This window comes from Indicator indicator, chromosome 32, assembly GCF_027791375.1.
Source record: "Indicator indicator isolate 239-I01 chromosome 32, UM_Iind_1.1, whole genome shotgun sequence".
Taxonomy (NCBI): Eukaryota; Metazoa; Chordata; class Aves; order Piciformes; family Indicatoridae; genus Indicator; species Indicator indicator.
Window position 1 is genome coordinate 2,725,496 of NC_072041.1, and position 20,306 is coordinate 2,745,801.

The window sequence follows — 20,306 nt, forward strand, 5'->3', positions numbered from 1 at the left end:
AAGCTGGAACTCCATTACAGTCCTGGAACTGAAGAAATCCCTAAGATCAGAGGGCTGGAGCACCTCTCCTGGTGGAGGAAAGGCTGAAAGAATTGGGGCTGTTCAGCTTGGAGAAGAGAAAGCTCCAGGGAGACCTTAGAGCTGCACTTCAATATCTGCAGGAGACCTACAGGCAGGCTGGGGAGGGACTGTGGGGATAGGACAAGGGGCAATGGCTTGAGGCTAGAGCAGGGCAGATTTAGGTTGGACATCAGGAGGAAGTTCTGCACAGTGAGAGTGGTGAGACACTGGAACAGGCTGCCCAGAGAGGTGGTTGAGGTCCCATCCCTGGAGACACTCAAGACTGGACTTGCTGTGCCCCTGGGCAGCCTGATCTAGTTGGAGATGTCCCTGCTGAGTGCAGGGGGGTTGGACAAGATGCCCTTGGAGGGTCCCTTCCAACCTGATGCCATCTGTGAATCACTGAATCAATGTTCTTGAAATCAAACACTTGGAACCTTTCATGTCAAGCCTGGACACCAAACACAAACCTCACATTTCCTCTTCTCCTGGCCATAGCCAATTATAGTTATTCCTTGGTGGATGCTAGACCCAAAGTGTCTTCTTCCTCCACACAGAGTCCAAATCTGTCAACTCCTTTTCTTAGGTGAGGATAAAACTGGGGAGTGAATTACAGATTCCACCTTCTGGCAGGAAATGCACTGCCTTGCCACAGCAGCCTCTAGCTGCTGCCTGCAGATGAAACAATGGCTGCTGTTCCTTCCCTGCAAAGAAAAGCAGATCCAGAGAGAGAAAAAAAAAAAAACAAAACAACAAATTCCTCTTCTCTCTTCTTTATTTTTTTTTAAGCTGGTCCAACTATCAGAAGCACAAAGAAACCCAAGTGGAAAAATTGAATCTGGCAGTAAGAGGGCAGTGCAAGAAGGCACATGACTTCCAAAGCCAGGGAGCAAAAATAGCTGCAAGAGAATAATAATAATAATGATTAAAAAAAAAAAGGGAAAAAAAAAACAAAAAGGACCAAAAAAATTAGCCTGAAAGAAGCTCTTTAATTATTCCTTTTCTTTCAAAAGCTTTGCCCCCTGGCACAGCCAGGCTGCCATTTGTATATAGAGCAGCCCATATGTGAAGCCCAGGAGAGCTTCAGCACTGCTTTGCTATAGAGAAAGAAGCTTCTTCTTCTTCTTCTTCTTCTTCTTCTTCTTTTTTTTTGGCTGTGTTTTCAAAGAGCTGGTAGCAAATCGATTGTGGCCAGAGCCCTGGGCACAAGGGAGTCTGTACTTGCATCATGAGTCACCAGGTTTTAATTTTCAGGCTGGCTGTTGGGAGGGTTTAGATTTCTGTTTGGATTCTAGGAGATGCTCCCAGAGGGCTGCTGGTGGAAGGAGTAGTTGGAGGAAGGCAAAGAAAGGGCTGCCCAGCATTTACAGGAGCACAGGATTTGGGGTTAGGGGTTGGAAGGGACCTCTGGAGATCATCAAGTCCAACCCCTTTGCCAGAGCAGGACCATAGAATCCAGCACAGGTCACACAGGAACACATCCAGATGGGGCTTGGAAGTCTCCAGAGAAGGAGACTCCACAACCTCTCTGGGCAGCCTGCTCCAGGGCTCCAGCACGCTTGCAGCAAAGAATTTTTCCCTTGTGTTGAGGTGGAACTTGCTGGGTTCCAGCTTGTGGTTCTTGTCCCTTGTCCTGTGTCTGGGCACCACCACACAGGGCCTGGCACCTTCATCCTGACACCCACCCCTCAGATATTTATAGGCATTGATCAGATCCCCTCTCAGCCTTCTCCTCTCCAGACTAAACAGCCCCAGGGCTCTCAGTTTTAATTCAGAGGAGAAATGTTCAAGCCCCTTTCTTGCTGCCTTGCCTGCTTTGTCCTGGTTTCTTGCCAGCTTCCTTAAGGATACAGGAGAAGGCATGGGATGAAGGATGCTCCTGAGCAGCCCTTCTGTGTTAGTGCACCTTCAGAGAGCCCAGTGCTTGCTGTGTTCAGCAGCAATCAGCTGCACTCCTGCTTTGCTTTGCTTTGCTCGTGGTGGCTCTAGCTGGAGGGTGTCTGTGAACTCTGTGGCCTCACCTTCCTCTCTACCAGGCTTGGTGGCAGAGAAATGCTGTCTGGTAACCAAGGGAGAAGTGATGTGTGGGGTGAGGGAAGGTGTAACAAATCTGCCTGGTTGCAAGTGCTCAGCAGGTAGCAAGCTCTTGCTAAATCTGCCTCTGTCCCTGCACGGCAGGAAGCAGGGGAGCCAAGTGGTAGGCAGCAGTTGTGCTTTATCCCATCTGGAATTTTGGAATGAAAGCAGATTCCAGGCTGTCTTCTCCCCTATATAATGGTGATTAATAACCTAGCCTGCTTCCTCTTGGGTTTGATGTTTGGCTTATGTTAAGATGTAGGGAGTATTGTTTGCTGAGATGACATCAAGAGCTCTTGAATGGAGGGAGCAGAGACACATCCTTCCCTCAGCCCCCACTGGCAGGGGCTTGGTGCTTCTCTTGCTCCTCTACAGAACACTGCAGCTCCTTTAGGAACAGCAGACCTCCTCCCCCTTTTCTCCTTCAAACTCACTTCTTAAAAGAAACCAGATGAGGAAAAGGGCAGCAGTGGGGTCAAAAGTGGCCTGCAAATGGTCAGCATCCCCCTTCTGCCCTCCCTGTCTGGGGGCAGCGTGGTCAAACCACAGGCTGGAAGGAATTTTTAGTGGAAAGGGCTAGGGGTGGAGGAGACCCTCCCCTGCTGGTGAACTGGGAAGAAGAGAGCAGTGGAAGGGGAGGACAGGAGTCTCTGGAGGGAAGTTACAGCTGTTCCATCCTGGTTCTTGACTGTGTAGCCAGTTTAGATTCCACGAGGCAGTGGCCACAGAGTGTTGTGAGGACAGTCTGTGTCCTCTCTGCTCCACCTGGACTACCCAGGACAGTAGCAATTGTTGGCTGTCTCACAGCACCCAGGTGGGGACTGCACTCACCTGAGTGAGGTGCTGAGCACATTTCCCCTTGAAGAAGGCTGGGAACAGATGATCCTGAGTGTGCTGTGCTGCTTTGGCTGTGTGTCGTCTTTGGAAGGGAGGGATGAAGCCTTCCTCAGCTTGGCAGAAATGCAGATTTAGAATCACAGAGTCAACAAGGTTGGAAAAGACCTCAAGGATCATCAAAGTCCAACAGACCTCAGCTATGTGACCTCTGGGAGCTTTCTTCTTGAATTTATCCTTCCTTCTCTTAGAAGCAGGCCCCTTGCTGAAGACAGTCACTGTCTTCCTTCACTGAAGACACCAAGAGCCTCAGAAGCAGAGAGTTGCTACACACTCTGATGGCTCCTTCAGGACTTTTGCTGTTCCCTTTGGTTTGGGGGTGCCCTGCACTCCTGCTGAGATCTCAGTATTGTTTGACATGGCTCTAAGTCACATCTCTCCTGTTCTTTTAGCTGCCACACGTGGGTGTTGGTCTCTTAGCTCTAGTATCAGGCGATAGGACGAGAGGAAATGGCCTCAAGTTGTGCCAAGGGAGGTTTAGGTTGGAGATTAGGAAAAATTTCCTTGCTGCAAGAGTGGTCAGGGACTGGAAGAGGCTGCCCAGGGGGGTGGTAGAGTCACCATCCCTGGAGGTGTGTTCAAGAAACGTGTGGCCATGGCACTTGGGGACGTGGCCATGGTGGTGTTGGGTTGATGGTTGGAGTCAATGACCTTAAGGAGCTTTTCCAAGCTTTAGGATTCTGTGACTCTATGATTTTGTGTTCAGTGCTGGGATTTCTTTAAGCCTGAGGGTGACATTTCAGGAACCAAGCTCTTAAAGGACAAAGCCACAAAGTTAAGAAGCTCCTTGGAGTGAAGTGTGGATTGCACACCCAGGGGTGGTGTGAGGCTGACCACGTTGCCAGGTGTGTGCTTAGAGAAACAGCTGCCCAAGCAGAGCCCCCAGGCAGCAGTGAGCAGCTCTGCAAGGGAACACTCAGGTTCACAGTGCTTGCTGTTGGAGCCTGGCCTCCAAAGGCTCACTGCATCCCACATGCCTCAGTCTGGGAATGCCTCTTGCAAGTGGCTGATGTCATGTTCATATTTCACATTGTGAGGGAGTCCTGGTGACCTTTGCAGCTGGATTCTGGTAGCTTCTTACTGCCACATCTGTCCAGAGATGTGGAAAGAAAACAGAGCTCAGCATCATGGAGCAGGCTTAGCCCTGGGCAAGCAAAGCCCCATGTGTGTGAAAGAGAAGTATGGGCTTCAACCACAGAAGGGCTGAGAGGTGTTTCTGCTTGAGGGATGGTTCCTGAGGCTCAAAGGACATCACTCACCACGTGGCTGCACTCCAGGCATGGTCAGAGCCTGGAAAATGGGGACTGGTAGTGCTGAAGCAAGCAGTCTGTGCCTGCTGTGGATGGCTGAGGCACAGGGATGGCTCTTTCCATCTCACTCAGCATTGCTACCAATTCACAGCAGCACCCAAGGCCACCAAAGGAGTTTGTTGTGTTGTCTGTGACTCCCAGAGCACACCTGACACTGACAAATGCCAGCACAATGCCCACCTCTTCCCCCAGCCCTGTGAAATTCATTCCTGATGAGATGTGATCCTGCTCCTGAGTCAATCCCAACCTGAGGTAGCAGCAGGAAGCTCCAAAGTGGGAGGTGGGAATCCCTCTTCCTGCCCACCCTCACCAGGCAAACCTTTGATCCTGACTCACCTGGGACTTCCTGGCTCCTTTCCCAATCATCCTGCACAATCAGTTAATGATTCCTTGTTGTTGTCATTGCAGGGCAACCATCGATGAGGTGGAAACAGATGTGGTGGAGATAGAAGCAAAGCTTGATAAGGTAAGGTGGGACAGCCTGGCACAGGGGGCTGAAGGGGGACTGCAATATGGCCCCACCAAGGCTCCTCTAAGAACTGAGCCCATCTCAGGCTGTCAGAAGCTGGTGTGGACCACACTGGGCTTGTCCAGAGGTCCATGTCTCCCTCTGCTGCCAGCCACCTGCCAAGGCTCCTTCCTGCCCCTGCCCAAGGAGTTAGGACAAGAGGTCCACACTTGGTCTCCTACTCCTGGAACCACAGAGTGGTTTGGGTTGGAAGGGACCTTAAAGCTCATCCAGTTCCAACCCCCCTGCCATGGGCAGGGACACCTCTCACTGGTCCAGGCTGCTCAGGGCCTCATCCAGCCTGGCCTTGAACACTTCTGGTCCTGGATCTCAGAGGGTCTGGCACTGCTTCTCCTGCTGTGGAAGGGTCACAGTCACAGAACGTTGGGGGCTGGCAGGGACCTCAAAAGATCATCAAGTCCACAACCCCCCTGCCAGAGCAGCATCACCTGGGGCAGGTCAGGCTCTCTCCTCTCTCCACCCCCTTGCTGGTGACATGAAGCTGTGTGGAGTGGGAGCTGTTGTGTGCCCACATGGGAAGGGCACCACTGTGTCAGCACAGGGATGTCAGGAGCCACTGGGCCAGGCCAGATTCAGGCTGGTGGTGGTGGCTGCTGTCTAATCTTCTGCCTGGCTGTGCACCACAGCTGTAATCTGACACTGGAAATAGCCTCTCAGGGACCAATTTGGCTGTGTTGCTGGTGATGCTTCACATCCAGTTGGTAGTTTGGAGCTAAGTCAGAGGCTTTATGATGGAAAGCAGCTTTTCCATGCTCAGCCCTCCTGGTGTCTGAGACATCAGCCAAGTTGTTTCTAAACCAGAGCAGAGAGAAAGGAAGGAGCCAGGAGAACTGTTGGCTTTTTGTCTGGGAGATTTCCCTCCCAGAGCTAGCAAGGGATAGAACTCCTGCAGCTGATGCAGAAATGGCCTCTGCTGAAGTCACCAGCCCTGGGCAACACTGTGACCTACATAACCTATTTACTTATCAAGCTGCTTGCAGTGGCTGTCTGCACAAAGCTAACTGCTCTGCCTAGTGAGAGCTGCAAAGGGATTTGTCTCTTCTCCTTTAAGCTCTAAAGACCAAGCATGGGGTGAGACTTGCTCTGCTTTCACCCCTGGTGCTGTCAGTGCTCACTGCAGGCAGCCAATGTGGTGTGCCAGGAGCAGTCCTGGAGCAAGGAGTTGGTCTGGAAGTGCAGGAGCTGCTCAGGGCAATCACCTCCATTCCTACTAAATCAGCCTTGGAGGGCCCAGGTCTTCTTCTGTGCTCTTCTTCTGTGCTCTTCTTCTGTGTTCTTCTTCTGTGCACCAGCTGTGTGGATGCCCAGGGCTTGGTGTGAATGATGCCCAGTGGTGCCCAAACAGCTGGCATGCCAAGTTCTTGCAGAGCAGCAGTCTGTCAAGGGCTGACTGTTCCTCTGCCTTTCCTGTGCTCCTATAAAGGATTCTGAGGAAAGGCTGAGGGACTTGGGGCTTTTTAGCCTGGGCAGGACTGAGGGGAGCTCTTCTCAGTGCTCATAAATCCTTCAAGGGTGGTTGTCAGGAGGCTGGGGCCAGGCTTTTTTTAGTGATGCCATGAATTTGAATGTAGGAAGTTCCATCTAAACCTGAGGAGGAACTTCTGCTTTGAGGGTGGTGGAGCACTGGAGCAGGCTGCCCAAAGAGGTTGTGGAGTCTCCATCTCTGGAGCTATTCCAAACCCACCTGGATGCCATGCTGTGGTGACCCTGCTCTTGCAGAAGGGTTGGGCTTAGATGTTCTTGGATGTCCCTTCTAGCCCCACCATAGTGTGATTCTGTGATCAGCCTTTTAACTGCCTGTTTAACAAGGAGGGAAATGACTCATCCAAAGGGACCCCAGAGATCTGGGCTGGATTCCTCTTGCAAAGAGATTCCCTCCACTCTGCCTTGTGCCATCTTGTGCCATCTGCAGAGCCCTGGTTGCTCCCCTGGGGAGCATGCCTGTGCTGAATGGCCTTCAGCTACTTCTAACACAGCCTTGGCCACAAAGGCTTTGCTCAGAGCAGTGCTGGAAACTGCCACGTTGCAGAGCAGCCCTGGGCTTCCTTTCCAGAGGATCTGTCTGGCCTCCAGATGTGACAGGAGCTGCATCTGTTTGCTTTTGCTTCTCTGGGCTTGGATGGGGAGAGCAGAAGTTTGTTAGCATCCAGTGCTGCTCGGTCAAACTACCTGGACAGGAGTGGGTGGGAGTGTGAGGGAGCAAAGGTTGTGTGGGGTTGATGCCCAGGCAGAGATGTTCTGTGTTTGGCTCTGTGCATTAATACCTGAGACAGAGGCACTGGGGGGCTGCAGAGGGACTTTTTACAAAGGCATCTAGTCACTGGTGGCTTCAAACTGGCATAAGCTGGGTTTAGATCAGACATTAGGAAGAAATCCTTCCCCAGGAGGTTGGTGAGGCACTGGAACAGGTTGCCCAGAGGTGGTGTGGAGGCTCCAAGCCTCACTGGAAGTGTCCAAATCCAAATTGGATGAGGCCTTGAGCAAGCTGGGCTAGTAAGAGGTGTCCTTGTCTGTGGCAGGGGGTTGGAACTGGATGATCTTTAGGGTCTCTTCCAACCCAAAGCATTCAGTAGTTCTGTGCTGTGTTTCTACAGAGCTGCTGACAGAGACAAGCAAGGTTTTTGTGCACTCCATGCATATAAGATTAGACCCCAAAGCCTTGTGGCTGCCTAAATAGAACCAGCATCAAGCCCCAAAGCAGCACACCATGCTTCAGTGGGGCTTTGGCATCAAGCCCTGCTTGAGAGCCACTCATTCCCATGGGAGAGTCACTCCTATGAGGAGAAACCTCCTCACTGTGAGGGTGCTGGAGCCCTGGAGCAAGCTGCCAGGAGAGGTTGTGGAGTCTGCTTCTCTGGAGACATTCAAAACCCATCTGGATGTGCTCCTGTGTGACCTGCCCTGGGTGATCCTCCTCTGGCAGGGGGGTTGGACTGGATCTAGAGGGTCTAGAGGTCCCTTCCAACCCTACCAGTCTGTGATTCTGGGATTCTGTGACTCTGGGATTCTCTGATTCTCTGATTCTGGGATTCTGTGATTTTCTGATTCTGTGATTTTCTGATTCTCTGATTCTGTGATTCTCTGATTCTGTGATTCTGTGACTCTGGGATTCTGGGATTCTGTGACTCCAGGATTCTCTGATTCTGGGATTCTGGGATTCCCAGCTTGTAGGTGAGGCTGGCTAGCAGGGAAAGGTTTCTAAAGCCATTGTTCATGAGGAAAATTCATATCTCTAAAAACCTCCTGGATTTGGAGAGTGGAAAACTTCACTTCCAAGTGAAGTGTTGCTCAGCAGCAGCAGCTAAAGTTGTTTTTGTTTGTTTGTTTGTTTCCCTTAGTTAACAAGTGCAGAACAGTGCTGATGTCAAACCAAGCAAACAAACAAACAACTGTAAAGTTTGTGCTCAGTGGCCAGCTGTTGCTGTTGCAAATCTCTTGGGCCTCTGGTTTATGGATTTATCTGAAGTTGTTTAAGGTAAACCTTTGCCAAGGAGCTTTGGCTGACAGGAGATAGGCTAATGGCCAGGAATTCTGGCTAAGCTCAAGCTCCAGCCTTTCCAGCCAGACCCAGGGCTTGCTAAGGCAGTTTTCTGTGGCTAGGAAGTCTGGGACTGTTCCTGTGGCTGTTAAATTATCAAAAAGTTAATGAAGGCTGTCTGGAGATATAGGTTGGGTGAGCAGTGGCTGGAGAGCAGTCTCAAGGAGAAGGACTTGGGGGTGTCAGTTGGTGACAAACTCCCCAGGAGCCAGCAATGGTCCCTGGCAGCCCAGCAGGCAGCTGTGTGCTGAGCTGCATCCAGAGCAGGGAGAGCAGCAGCACAGGGAGGGGATTCTGCCCCTCTGCTCTGCTGAGACCCACCTGCAGCACTGCCTCCAGTTCTGGTGCCCACAGCATTAAGAGAGACATGGAGCTGATGGAGAAGGTCCAGAGAAAGCCACAAAGATGATCAGAGGGCTGAAGAACCTCCCCTGTGGGGACATGCTGGGAGAGCTGGGGCTGTTCAGCCTGGAGAAGGCTCCAGAGCAGCCTGAAGGGGCCACAGGAGAGCTGGGGAGGGACTTTAGACAAGGGCTTGGAGAGATTGGGCAAGAGGCAATGGAATGAAGCTTGAGGAGGGCAGATTGAGACTGGAGATTAGGAAGAGATTCTTTACATCTCTGTGATTCAGAGTATGCAGAACAGCAAAGTGGGCTCAGAAACTCACCAAAGCCAAACAGCAGCATGGTCCCAGTGGGGACATCCTGGACAGCTCATCACTTCCACCTAGCACCAAGGAGGCTTCCCTCTGCCCACTGTGCAGTCTGGTTCCTTTTTTATTGCAGTCCTGATGCCTCAGGATAGAATGAACAAGAAACCCACTGGAAAAACAAATGGGTTGCCCTGATTCATTTGTCCTCAGGAGCTGTTGTCCTTAAGGGACAGGTGGAGAGTGTGGCATGCCCTGAGAAGTTCATAGAATCATAGAATCAGGCAGGGTGGGAAGGGACCACAAGGCTCAGCCAGTTCCAACCCCCCTGCCATGGGCAGGGACACCTCACACTAGATCAGGCTGCCCAGAGCCTCATCCAGCCTGGCCTTAAACACCTCCAGGGATGGAGCCTCAACCACCTCCCTGGACAACCCAAGTGCATCCCTGCCTCTCCCCCTGCAGTAAGGGCTGCTGGTTGTCACCCCAGCAGGCAAGGTGAAGGACACGTTGCAAAGGGCTGTGGTGTTGGTGCAGATGCAAAGCAGCCTGGCTTGCACTTCAGCTGGATGTGGTGAGCTCCCTGTCCACTCACCCCTGTCTCCTTGTGCAGCTGGTGAAGCTATGCAGTGGGATGATTGAAGCAGGCAAAGCCTACATCACCACCAACAAGCACTTCGTCAGCGGAGTCCGGGACTTGTCGCAGCAGTGCAAGAAGGATGAGATGATTTCGGTGAGTCAGCTGCTGGGAGGGAGCCTGGGGCTCAGAACCAGGTGTCTAAGAGCCTTTTGCTGTTTAAGTAGCCATGTAGCATGAGCTTTTCTTTTTGGAGGAAGGTAGAGACCACCTGGAGGGTGCTGGAGCCCCTGTTAGCAGGGACGTGCCAAGTTCAAGTGGAGAATGCCCTGCTGGGTAGTTGTCTCCTTTCCAGGAGCACTGAGAAGCAGCATTTCATGCTGGCATATTGTGTCCTCCTCTGAGGAGGGAAGGCTGAGAGCCCTGGGGCTGTTGAACCTGCAGAAGAGCAGCCTGAGAAGGGATCTGATCAATGCTCAGCAAGAGGATGGGACCAGACTGTTCTCAGTGCTGCCCTGTGATAGGACACAAACTGGAACCCAGAAGGTTCCACCTAAACATAAAGACAAATTTCTCTGCTGTGAGGCTGCTGGAGCCCTGGAGAAGGCTGCCCAGAGAGGTTGTGGAGTCTCCTTATCTGGAGAGATTCCAAACCCAGCTGGACATTGTGATCCTGGGCAAGCTGCTGTGGGTGACCCTGCTTTGGCAGAGGGTTGGATTAGAGGATCTCAGAGGTCCCTTCCAACTCCCACCAGGCTGTGATGTGATAATGCAGGGTGAGATTCATTGCTCACAGTGGGAAGTGGACTTTTAAGAAGCCACAGTGCTGGCAAGGTTGTTGGAATCTAGGTCAGTAAGCATCAGTTGCTCAGCACTGGGGGGCAGCCAGCTCCACAAGCCACCCCTGGCATGGTGATTGCAGCACTGAACTGGGAGGCACAGGGAGCCTGTGGCTTCAGTGTCAGGCAGGATGGAAATGCTTTTCTTGCCAAATGGCAGAGTGGCTCTTCCATGGCTTTATGAGAGCCTCTGTCAGGCATGGAAGCCCTGGGAGTGAAGGGCAGCAGCTGCTGCTCACTGCCACTTCTCTTTACCTTTCTTTTTTTTTTTTTTTTAGGAGTGCCTGGACAAATTTGGAGACAGCCTGCAGGAAATGATTAACTACCACATGGTAAGATGCTGCTTCCTCTTGACTTTTGGGATGCTGAGGGCAGCCTCCTTCCAAAAGCACTGATTGAAGGTCTCCTCTGTTGGGTGGAGGGGTCTATGAAGGGATTGTCTTTGAGGCTCTGGTCCCTGCACCTTTGGGGTATCCCAGAGAGCAGCAGAGAGATGGGAGTTGTTGTTGCCTTCTTGCAGCAGTATTGAACTGGGTGAGCCTTGTGTCTGTGCAGTCACAATGATCAGTCCTGGGGCATCATGGACCATAGGAAATGGAGTTTCTCCAGGCTTGCAGAGGAGCTTCCAGCACTTAGTGGGTGTGGACTGCTGCATGGGTGCCTTTTGGGTCATTTCAGGTCAGAGATGTACAACAAATATGTAGAAGGGAGAGGTTAGAGACCTCTTCATCCTCTGTGATCTGGTATAGGTGGTCCTGCTCTGGCAGGGGGGTTGGACTGGATGATCTGTCAAGGTCCCTTCCAATCCCTAACACTCTGTGTGATTCATCAAAGACAGAGGAGAACTCATGCAGGTCCTGCACTCCAGATGCTTTCTTCTTTTTGGACAGCACAGGATGCTGTAATGAGACCTGAGAGGGTTCTGAGCTGCTCTGACAACTCAGGACTCTGGCTGTGAACAGTTTGCAGGGATGAACCTGGCTGCTGCAGATTTGGAGTCCATTCTGAAGCCTGCCATTCAAGCTCATGGCATTAGGACACCAGCAAGGCTGTGAAAGGATCAACCCCAAAGGGCTGCATTGTTCCCTGGGAGCAGGCTGAGTGCTGTTGTCTGCAGCTCTGTGTTTAAAGATAACACAGGACACGTCCATGCTGCACTGAGATGAAAGGAGGGAAGTGCCCAGACAATGGCCATTCTCCTGAGCTGCCTGTGTCTCACTAACAGAGCCCAAAGAGTTCCAACCTGCCCTTTCTCCAACCTAAACATCCAGCCATGGCATCTCTCAGGATAGGAAGGTGCTTCATGCTTTGGTGGCTCTATGCCAGAGCCACCATTTTAAGTGTGCAACTCTGGAGGAGCTCAGAGTACAAAGTAAAGTGGAGGAAGCTTCAGGGCTGGCAGCACTGGGCTGACCCAATTCTGTACCACCATGCCCTTGTCACAGTGCATTAGGCATGCTGCTTGCTTCTGGGCTGCAAGATAGCCACGTGCAGCTGGAGAAGAAGCTGTAAGTCCATTTGATTATTTCATGAAGCAGGTGGGAAAAAAAACAGCAGGGGAAAGGAGTACTGGACACAGAGCTCTCCTTGGACTGTTAGGATTTGGGGACAAGCAGCTGTGCAGCAGTGTTGGTGGTGGAGGAGAGAGGGAACAAACCAGTGTGAGCATCAGAGGCAAGCCAAACCTTGATTTTTCTGATCCTGCTCGAATTGCCTCTGCCAAGGAGCATATGAGCCCCTGAGAAGCTGCCCCTTCATTGCAGGGGTCACATCACAGCTGCACTGACAGAGGCTGGGCTGGGGAGGTTCAGCTCAGCCCTCAGGAAGCAGCCCCAGCCAGAAGCCTCTAGATGCAGAACGCTGCCTGCGAGCACTGCCACGCCAGCTGTGCAGCTTCCCCTGGCCCCCTGCTCTCTGCCAAAAGTGCCACTTCAGGGACTGCTCTCACCTCAGCCAAAGAACAAGCAGGAGGACCCTTCCCAGAGCTGTCAGATCCCCAGCTGATGTGGCCTGACCCTTCCCATGCACCCCACCCTGTGCGGCAGGGGTGAGCTCCCCACCTCTGTCTGACTCAGGGCAGGGTTCCCCTAGCACCAGCTGCAGGCACAAGGAGAGACAGTGCTGAAATCCAGCACCCTCCTCCCTTGGTGCACAGTCCCCTCTCCAGGAAATGGCTCTGGAATGGTTGCTGCATCTTGAGCTGTTCAATTAGCTGAGTTATTTTTAGGGTCTTCTGCCTTCTCCTTTGTGTGTGCCTCTGCCTGGTGTGTGTCTTGGCTCATCCATGGCTGAGGATCTCAGCTCTGAAGCAGTTGTCAGTGGAGAGGACAGTATGTACAACTGGAACAAGTTAAAAGGAAGGGAAAAAAGAGCCCCCCTCCCTCAAGAAAAAAAGAAAAAATCAGTTGGAAAACCTTGTTCTAGAATTTTATTGCTAGAGCACGTTGCCCAGAGATGTCCTGATGCAAGTTCAGCAAAATCCAAGTGAAAAAACCCCAACAACAACAAAAAAAAACCTTGAATGTAGAGGATGAACACACTCAGCTCCAGAGCATTCCAACCTTCCTTTGAATGCACAGAGAAGTGAAAAAAAAAAAAAAATCAAAGCAACCTTAGAGAGCAAATGGCAAAAGAGAGAGAGCTGAGCTCAGAAGAGTTGGAGTCAGTGTTCTCTGCATTTTTTTTTTTTGCTGCTCTTAGCCACATGCATCTGGGCTGGGGCCTTCCTCCTGTCAAAGCATGCCCAGAGCTTACAGACCTCAACAGCTTTATGGATCTGGACTGTTGCACCTTTGTGACCCAGCTTCCAGACCTGCAAAAAGCATTTCCAGTGCATTCCTGTCTCTGAGAGGCTGCAGGGAGGGCACACAGACTAAGGGCTAACAAAAGCTCTGCTGATTCCTGCCAGGTAAATACCAGGATTGGCAGAAAGGTGAATCAACACCTCAGGTCATGGAATTTTTTTGCCCAAACTCTAGAAAGGGATGGAACCAAGGAATCACAGAATCATCAACCAGATTGGAAAAGACCTCAGAGCTCATCAAGTCCAACCTCTTACTTAATGCCTAACACCTTCTGACAACTAAACCATGGCACCAAGTGCCACATGCAAACTTTTTTTTTGAACCCCTCCAGGGAAGGGCAGATAAACAGGGGGTTGAAGAGGATAGGTTTGATATGGAGATGGGAAGTGCTGGGATTCAAAGTTTATTCAGTCATACAGACTACACAGAATGGCTTGAGTTGGAAGGGACCCTAAAGATCATCCAGTTCCAACCCCCCTGCCATGGGCAGGCACACCTCCCACTAGCCCAGGTTGCTCAAAGCCTCATCCAGCCTGGTTTAAACACTTCCAGGATGAGGTGTCCCTAGCTTCTCTGGACAGCCTGTTCCAGCTGTTAGGAAATGACACTGATGTGACTGGAATCAGCACTGAGCCCCTGTCTGACAGTGCAGGTTGGGTGGGAGATGCTGTGAGGGAGCAGCACTGCTCCTGGGCAGCTGAGTCCCTGGAGGATTTCAACCCCAGACCACAGGCTGCTTAGCAAAGCAGTGCAGGGAGCAGCTCTGCTTTGTCCCTCCCCTCTTCAGATCTGGGCTTGGTGAGAGAAAGCAAAGCAAGCACTGAGCCAAGGCTTCCCTAGCTGTACTCTGCAGGTGTTTGCCTCTCCACGTGGAGTGGTGGAGAAGTTTGGGCTCCTGGCTTTGGCTGCTTGTGTTGAGTGCCTAATGTGGCAGCTGCTGTGCTGTGGATGGCTTTGTAGAGAGGCAGGGAAGGCTCAGGCAAAGCGGTGCAGGTAATGATGATTGAGCAAGAGGTCAAGGGGCTAATGTCTCTGGCTGGTTGTGTTTGGCTTGACTGGTGAGCTGGAGAATGGCACTGCCCTGGCAGCCCCAGAGGACTTGTTCCTGTGACATGCTTAGCTGGGAGGCTGATTTTGCTTGCTGCTCTCAGGAGAATGGCCTTCCAAGGCTGGCAGCTGGCTTCACAGGATGTTCTGAGCAGAAACCTGTGCTTAGCAAGCTGGAAAAGGAGCATCCTACTGATGTGACAATGCTGACCTCTGGAGGCATCACTGCAGCTGCAGAGGTTGTGGTAGCAAGAGCAGCAGAAAAGCCAAAGGTCCTGCTGGCTGCCAGGCCACACTGAAGACAGGGTGCTCAGTGCCTTTTGCTTGAGGGGAGGCTGTGCAGTCATGGCAGGCTGTGCATCCTCTCAATTCCCCACCCTCATCCTCAGTGCTCTGATTCTCAGTTGCACTAATGCTGCTCTAGATAGCTGAGTGCTGTTTCAGTATTTCAGTTTGTGCAGGAGGGTGGTACCTGATGAGAAATGGCTGTGGCTCCCTCCCTGTGTTCCCAAGGCAGCCTGGTCCCTGTTCCCTGTTGGCTGGAGGAGCCCTGCAGTTGTGCTCCAAGTCTCCAAGCATCAGTACTTGTAAAAGGACAGGGCTTAGGGTCCTGGCTCTTTGCCAAGGACAGGCAGGGCAGAGGTGCAGGCTCTCAGAGTTCAGTTCTCCAATCACCACTGGAGAGCATCCCACCCTCAGCTGGAGGATTAATCCTGCTCCTGAAAAATCTCTTGTGCCTGAAATGCTGAAGGAGTGAGAGATCTTCCCTTCCCTGTGCAACCACTTCAATACTCCAGAAGACTTCCCTCCAATAAATATTATGGTCTGTGCCCTGGTCAGGACTGCTGTTCTTTTCCTCTCCTACCTGGCAGGAGCCTTTGCCTGCACACAGAGTGAGCTGACACTGTGCAGAGCCTCTCCCTGCCAAGCGCAGGCTGTGCAGCACAGGGCACAGCTGGGCTGTCTGAAGGATGCTCCATCACATCACCTCACCAGGAGGGCTTCCATGCCATGCTTGGAAGTCTATGATCCATGACAGGGAACAAGTTTCCAGCTACCTCTGAGAGACCTCTGAGCAGTGGGTGGCAAGGCAGAGATGCCAGAGCCTTGCAGCAACCTTCCTGCACTGCTCACCAGAGCAAACCATTTCCTTTCACTGGAGCCTGAGTGGCATGAACTGGAATTTAGCTGGAGGGCCTGAAGTCTCCCCTGTGACCCCCTCCTCCTCACTGCATACCACACTGGAGTGAGGAAGCTCTTCTGTACTGGAAACACTCCTTGTCTGCAGGCAGATGCTGTGCTGCCAGCTTCAAAACCTGTGTGGGATTTTTTTTTTTTTTTTGCCTCCTTCCTTCCTCTTTAGGACCCATCCTAAAACACAAACCAGACTGAAAGGCTCAGCAGTGTGCCAGGCCATTAGAGCTGAGAAAAAAACCCCTTCCCCTCTTTTTACAAGGCCTGCTCAATGTAAGTACCTGAGTGTAACAAGGTTTGCCCCCAGGTAAAGGAACCTAAAGTTGGCATCGGTTCTAGAGCAGCCCTGGAACATTCTGGGCTCTTATATTTACTCTTAAGCCCTAGGCTTGAAGTAGAGTTTATCCCCCCCCTAAATTCTGACTAGCTCAGAGGTCCCTGTGCTGCATTTAGGTGCAGTTCTTTCTAGTGCAGTCCTACTCAGCCCTTGTGAAAGCAGAGCAATCCTCCCTATGGATTCCTGAAGCAGCCACTGCTGGCTCTGCTCAGTGCCAGCCTCCTGGTGCTGACTTGCTGCCCAGATTAGGAGATGTGCAGCTGATAGCTCAAAGCTGTCAGCAGCCACTTCCAAGGAACTAGGCAAGGAGAGGCTCCAGGTTTGCCAAGGGGAAGAGGGATACAATCATCCCTGGCTCTGTCAAAGAATGGGAGGCAGTATTCCCACCAGGCTATTGCCCTACAGATGCCTTGGTAGGAAATAACAGGAGCTTTGTCAGGTTGCACCAGGGCAGGTTTAGGTCGGACATGAGGAACAATTTCTTCCCCAGAAGGGTTGTCAAGGCCTGGCCCAGGCTGCCCAGGGCAGTGGTGGAGTCCCTATCCCTGCAGGAATTTCAGAGCTGTGTAGCTGTGGTGCTGAGGGCCATGGCTTAGTAGTGCCCTGGCAGTACTGGGTTCCTGGTTGGACTTGATGATCTTGAAGGTCTCTTCCAACCAAAACGATTCTGTGCTTCTCTTTACACACCAAACCTCTCTCCCATGAAGTTCCCTCTCTTTGTGTGGTCAGAAGGTGAAAGGATGCTGTGGTAGGATCAGTCTGGCTGAGCCCTTTCACTTCATCTTCAGCAGCACCAGGTGCTTTCCAGCTCAGAAGATGCAACATGAACATTGCCCTCATCAGTGCTACTCCAGACAGCTCTGTGCTGAGCTTCATTAAACCCTAAGCCTTCCTGTCTGCCATAAACCACTGCAGCTACGTCAGAGGGATCCTCCAGCAGGAGCAGGAGCAGCTTGCAGGGGAGATTGAGCTCTGCTGAGTGAGCCAGGAAGCATTTCCTGCTGACAAGAAGCAAAGCCACCCAAGCTGTGATGAGTCAGTGAGGCAGATGGCAGATGTCAGGGGTAGAGGGTAGTGGTGGAGTTCAGGGGGGAAAGGAAGTGAAAGTGGAGAGAGCTTCCAAGCTGCCTGTGCTCCACAGGGCTGCCTGGACCACCTGCCTTTCCTGACAGCAGCTTGGGAAGGGGCCAGGTGCACCCAGACAGGGACAGCCATTTGGAGGTGCAGGATTGCCACCTGACAGGGCAGTGCTTGCTGTCACCTCCTGGCTTCACACCTCCTGCCACTGTGTCCCAGCGCAGTGACAGTGTTTAGTCCACATGACTTCAGGGAGCTGCTGCCCTGGGTGCTGGATCAGTCTGGCAGTTAACTCCAGCTCAGTGCTGCTCCCCACGGCTCTCACAAACACCAGGTCCATTGTCTGGCTAAAGGAAAGGATCAGCTTCAGTTGTACACAAAGGGCACAGAGTTATAGAATGGTTTGGGGTGGAAGGGATCTCCAAAGGGCATCCAGTCCAACCCCCCTGCAGTCAGCAGGGACATCCTCCACTGGAGCAGGTTGCTCAGAGCCTTCTCCAGCCTGACCTTGGATATCTCCAGGGATGGAGCCTCAACCACCTCCCTGGGCAACCTGCTGCAGGGTTCCAGCAGCCTCCTGGTGCAGAACTTGTTCCTCACATCCAATCTAAATCTGCTCCCTTTGGATCTGTGATGTCTTGTATCTTGATTTGAGGTTTGCAGTTCCAGAAATAACATCCTGGGCCACTGAGCTTGCTTTCATTTCTTGGGAGGCATGAAATTCCTAAGGCCCCTCCCCCCACCTTGTCAAACACAAGTTGGGATTTATCCCATTGGCTCAGAAGTCCGTGGTGGGGAAGTGAAATGCAGGCTCCAGCCTTCTGCTGCTGTTAACTCCCTTCTTTCATGCTGACCCTCCTCAGGCACAGATGTGTGTGAGTCATGGGCTGGACTTCTCATGTCTTGGTGGAAGCTAAAGAGAAGAGGGTGTGGTGATATTTGGTCTGGAAAAGCTTAAGACAAAGGATTTGTTCCAAGAATGTCTGGGAAAGAGGGAAAAGCCAAGGGATGATCTTATATTTGAGACTCCAGCTCTCAAACCTCTCTTTATTTCACATGGAGAATTGAGTGGAGGATCCACCTTGAAACCTTCCCCTGGCATCTTGCCTGGCAAAATGAATGAAGAAGCAGTCAGAGAAATGCTGCTATCACAGGATGGCTCTGAGCAGAGATGCTGCTGGCAGCAATCTTGCCTAGTGTCCCCTCACAAGCCACTTGGCAGCCCCTGCCCCAGACTTACAGTGTGTGAATCAGTGCAAGACTGGAGGGGAGGACTCTTCACAGTGGTGTGGGGCTCAGTGCATGAGGAACAGCACCAGGGGAGAGGAGGATTGACAGGAGAGATGGAGGTGTCTATAAATATATATTTATATGTCCTCTCTAGCTCCTTTGAGCAGTTCCCCTGTTCTGATCTGACTTTAAAATCAAAATTCCACACAGATTGGTCCCTGTCCCACAGGCACAGGATTGTCACTGATGTGCTCACCATGAGGTCAGTTCCCTCTCAGTGAGCAGCTTCAGGAAGGAGCAGTTTTGTCAGCTCTGATGGTTAGATCTGCATGCCACAGAAGCACAGACTGCTGTGGGTTGGAAGGGAGCTCACCTAGTCCAAGCCCCCAGGGACATCAAGCTGAGGGACTCCCACTCCTTAGCTGTGTGGCTTGAATTTGATGTGCCCTGGAATCCATTCTTCCCTGGAATGTCTCAGGGCACTGAATCCAACCTAGAATCATAGAATCAGTCAGGGTTGGAAGGGACCACAAGGATCATCTAGTTCCAACCCCCCTGCCATGGGCAGGGACACCTCACCTGTCCCTTCCTTCTCCTGATCCTGAGCAAATGTGTGATCCCAGTGGAAACCAACTTTCCAGACATAGGTGCAGGTGGGAACCAGGTGGCTTTGGGCTTCTTGCCTATCCCTGCATGGTTTCCTAGGGTGGTGTGGGTTGGAAGGGACCTTAAAGCTCATCCAGCTCCAACCCCCTGCCGTGGGCAGGGACACCTCCCACCAGCCCAGGCTGCTCAAGGCTCCATCCAACCTGGCTTTGAATGTTTCCAGGGTTGAAGCTTCCACAACTTCTGTGGACAGCCTGTTCCATCATGGGTGGAGGGAGGGATTGTCAGTGCCCAAACCTCACTTGGGAAAGCTGCTCCATGGGAAGAGTTGGAGTCCAGAGGCTCTTGGAGTGCCGTTGGAGAGAGCGAATGGATGCCAGGAGCAGTAAATAATTTACATTGGTACAAACACCAAGCTGGGTGGTCTCGGGGTTTGCTTTCTTCCCCCCTTGCTTTGCATCTGTTCATATTTAGAGGCTGTCCATGGCTGTTTATACTCAGCTAGGTCCTGGCATGTTTCTTGCTTTGTCCTTGGCTGCAGCAATGAGCAGAATGAATGTGCCTGAGGTTCTGCAGCCAAGGCTGCTGCCTCTATGCAGAGTGCTTTGTGTTCTCTTTGGAGCTGTACACCTGTGTGGTGTCAAAAGCAGGAGCTGCTTATCTGCTGGTAGGGAGGACATCTGTGTCTGTGTGAGTCTGGTGGCACTGGAGGGAGGGGTCAGGAACGAGCCAGAGTGGCTTTGCTGGTAGATTGCTAGGAGGCATGAGGAGGTTAAAGCTTGTGACCACCTCAGGGTGTGTGCCAGATGTCAGACTGGATGGGGATGGAAGGGACCCTCAGCCTCCCCTCGTGCACCTTGTGGCCATTCTCTCTTGTTCTAATCACCTAATACCAGGGAGAAGAGACCAACCCCCACCTCCTTGTAGAGAGCAATGAGGTCTCCCCCCTCAGCCTCCTTTTCTCCAGTTCCCTCAGCTGCTCCTCATAAGACCTACTCTAGAACCTTCACCAGCTTCATTGCCCTTATGGAAGATGGAGGGAGCTGGAGGTGAGGTGGGCAGAGGGTGCAGAGCAATGGGCTTGGGACCATTTTTTTGAGGGACAGATAGGAGAGTAAAATTTAAAAACCTTGTAGGAACTAAATCTCTTCATGCTTGGACCTCTCCCCATGTTCAGCAGCGTGTGGCTGGCTCTGATGCGCCTTCAGGTCTGTCTCCCTCCCTGTGTTGAGGTGACAGCGCCATCCTCTGGCAAAACGAGGCACTGGAGACTTGGCAGAGACACTTCAGCCTGGGACAGTCCTCTTAGGAAAGGATGTTGGTGGCAGAAGCCTCTGAGCTGCAGAGCCCTGGCACAGGCTGTGGAACCTGCAGCGCAGGAATCCTGCACTTGCTGCAGAAGAAAATTGTTCTCCATTATGGCAGCCAGCATGAGCCCTGGAGTAATAACACTGAGTCCCCCACAGTGAAGCTCCTGGAGGACATTCCTGGATTTTTCTGCCTCCTTAATGTTCCCCTCTTGCAAAAAAGCTGACCTTC

The 20,306-nt window shown here is 52.0% G+C and overlaps 1 protein-coding gene across 1 annotated transcript in view; it reads left to right on the forward strand.

Annotated features, from left to right (window-relative positions):
* Positions 1 to 4,192: 4,192 nt before the first annotated feature.
* ACAP3 (ArfGAP with coiled-coil, ankyrin repeat and PH domains 3) overlaps positions 4,193 to 20,306 on the forward strand; it is a 50,912-nt gene continuing 34,798 nt past the window's right edge. The window contains exons 1-4 of the mRNA XM_054394827.1: positions 4,193 to 4,209; positions 4,749 to 4,806; positions 9,670 to 9,789; positions 10,751 to 10,804. Coding sequence (XP_054250802.1) covers positions 4,193 to 4,209; positions 4,749 to 4,806; positions 9,670 to 9,789; positions 10,751 to 10,804 — 249 coding nt within the window. The remainder of the gene's footprint in view (positions 4,210 to 4,748; positions 4,807 to 9,669; positions 9,790 to 10,750; positions 10,805 to 20,306) is intronic.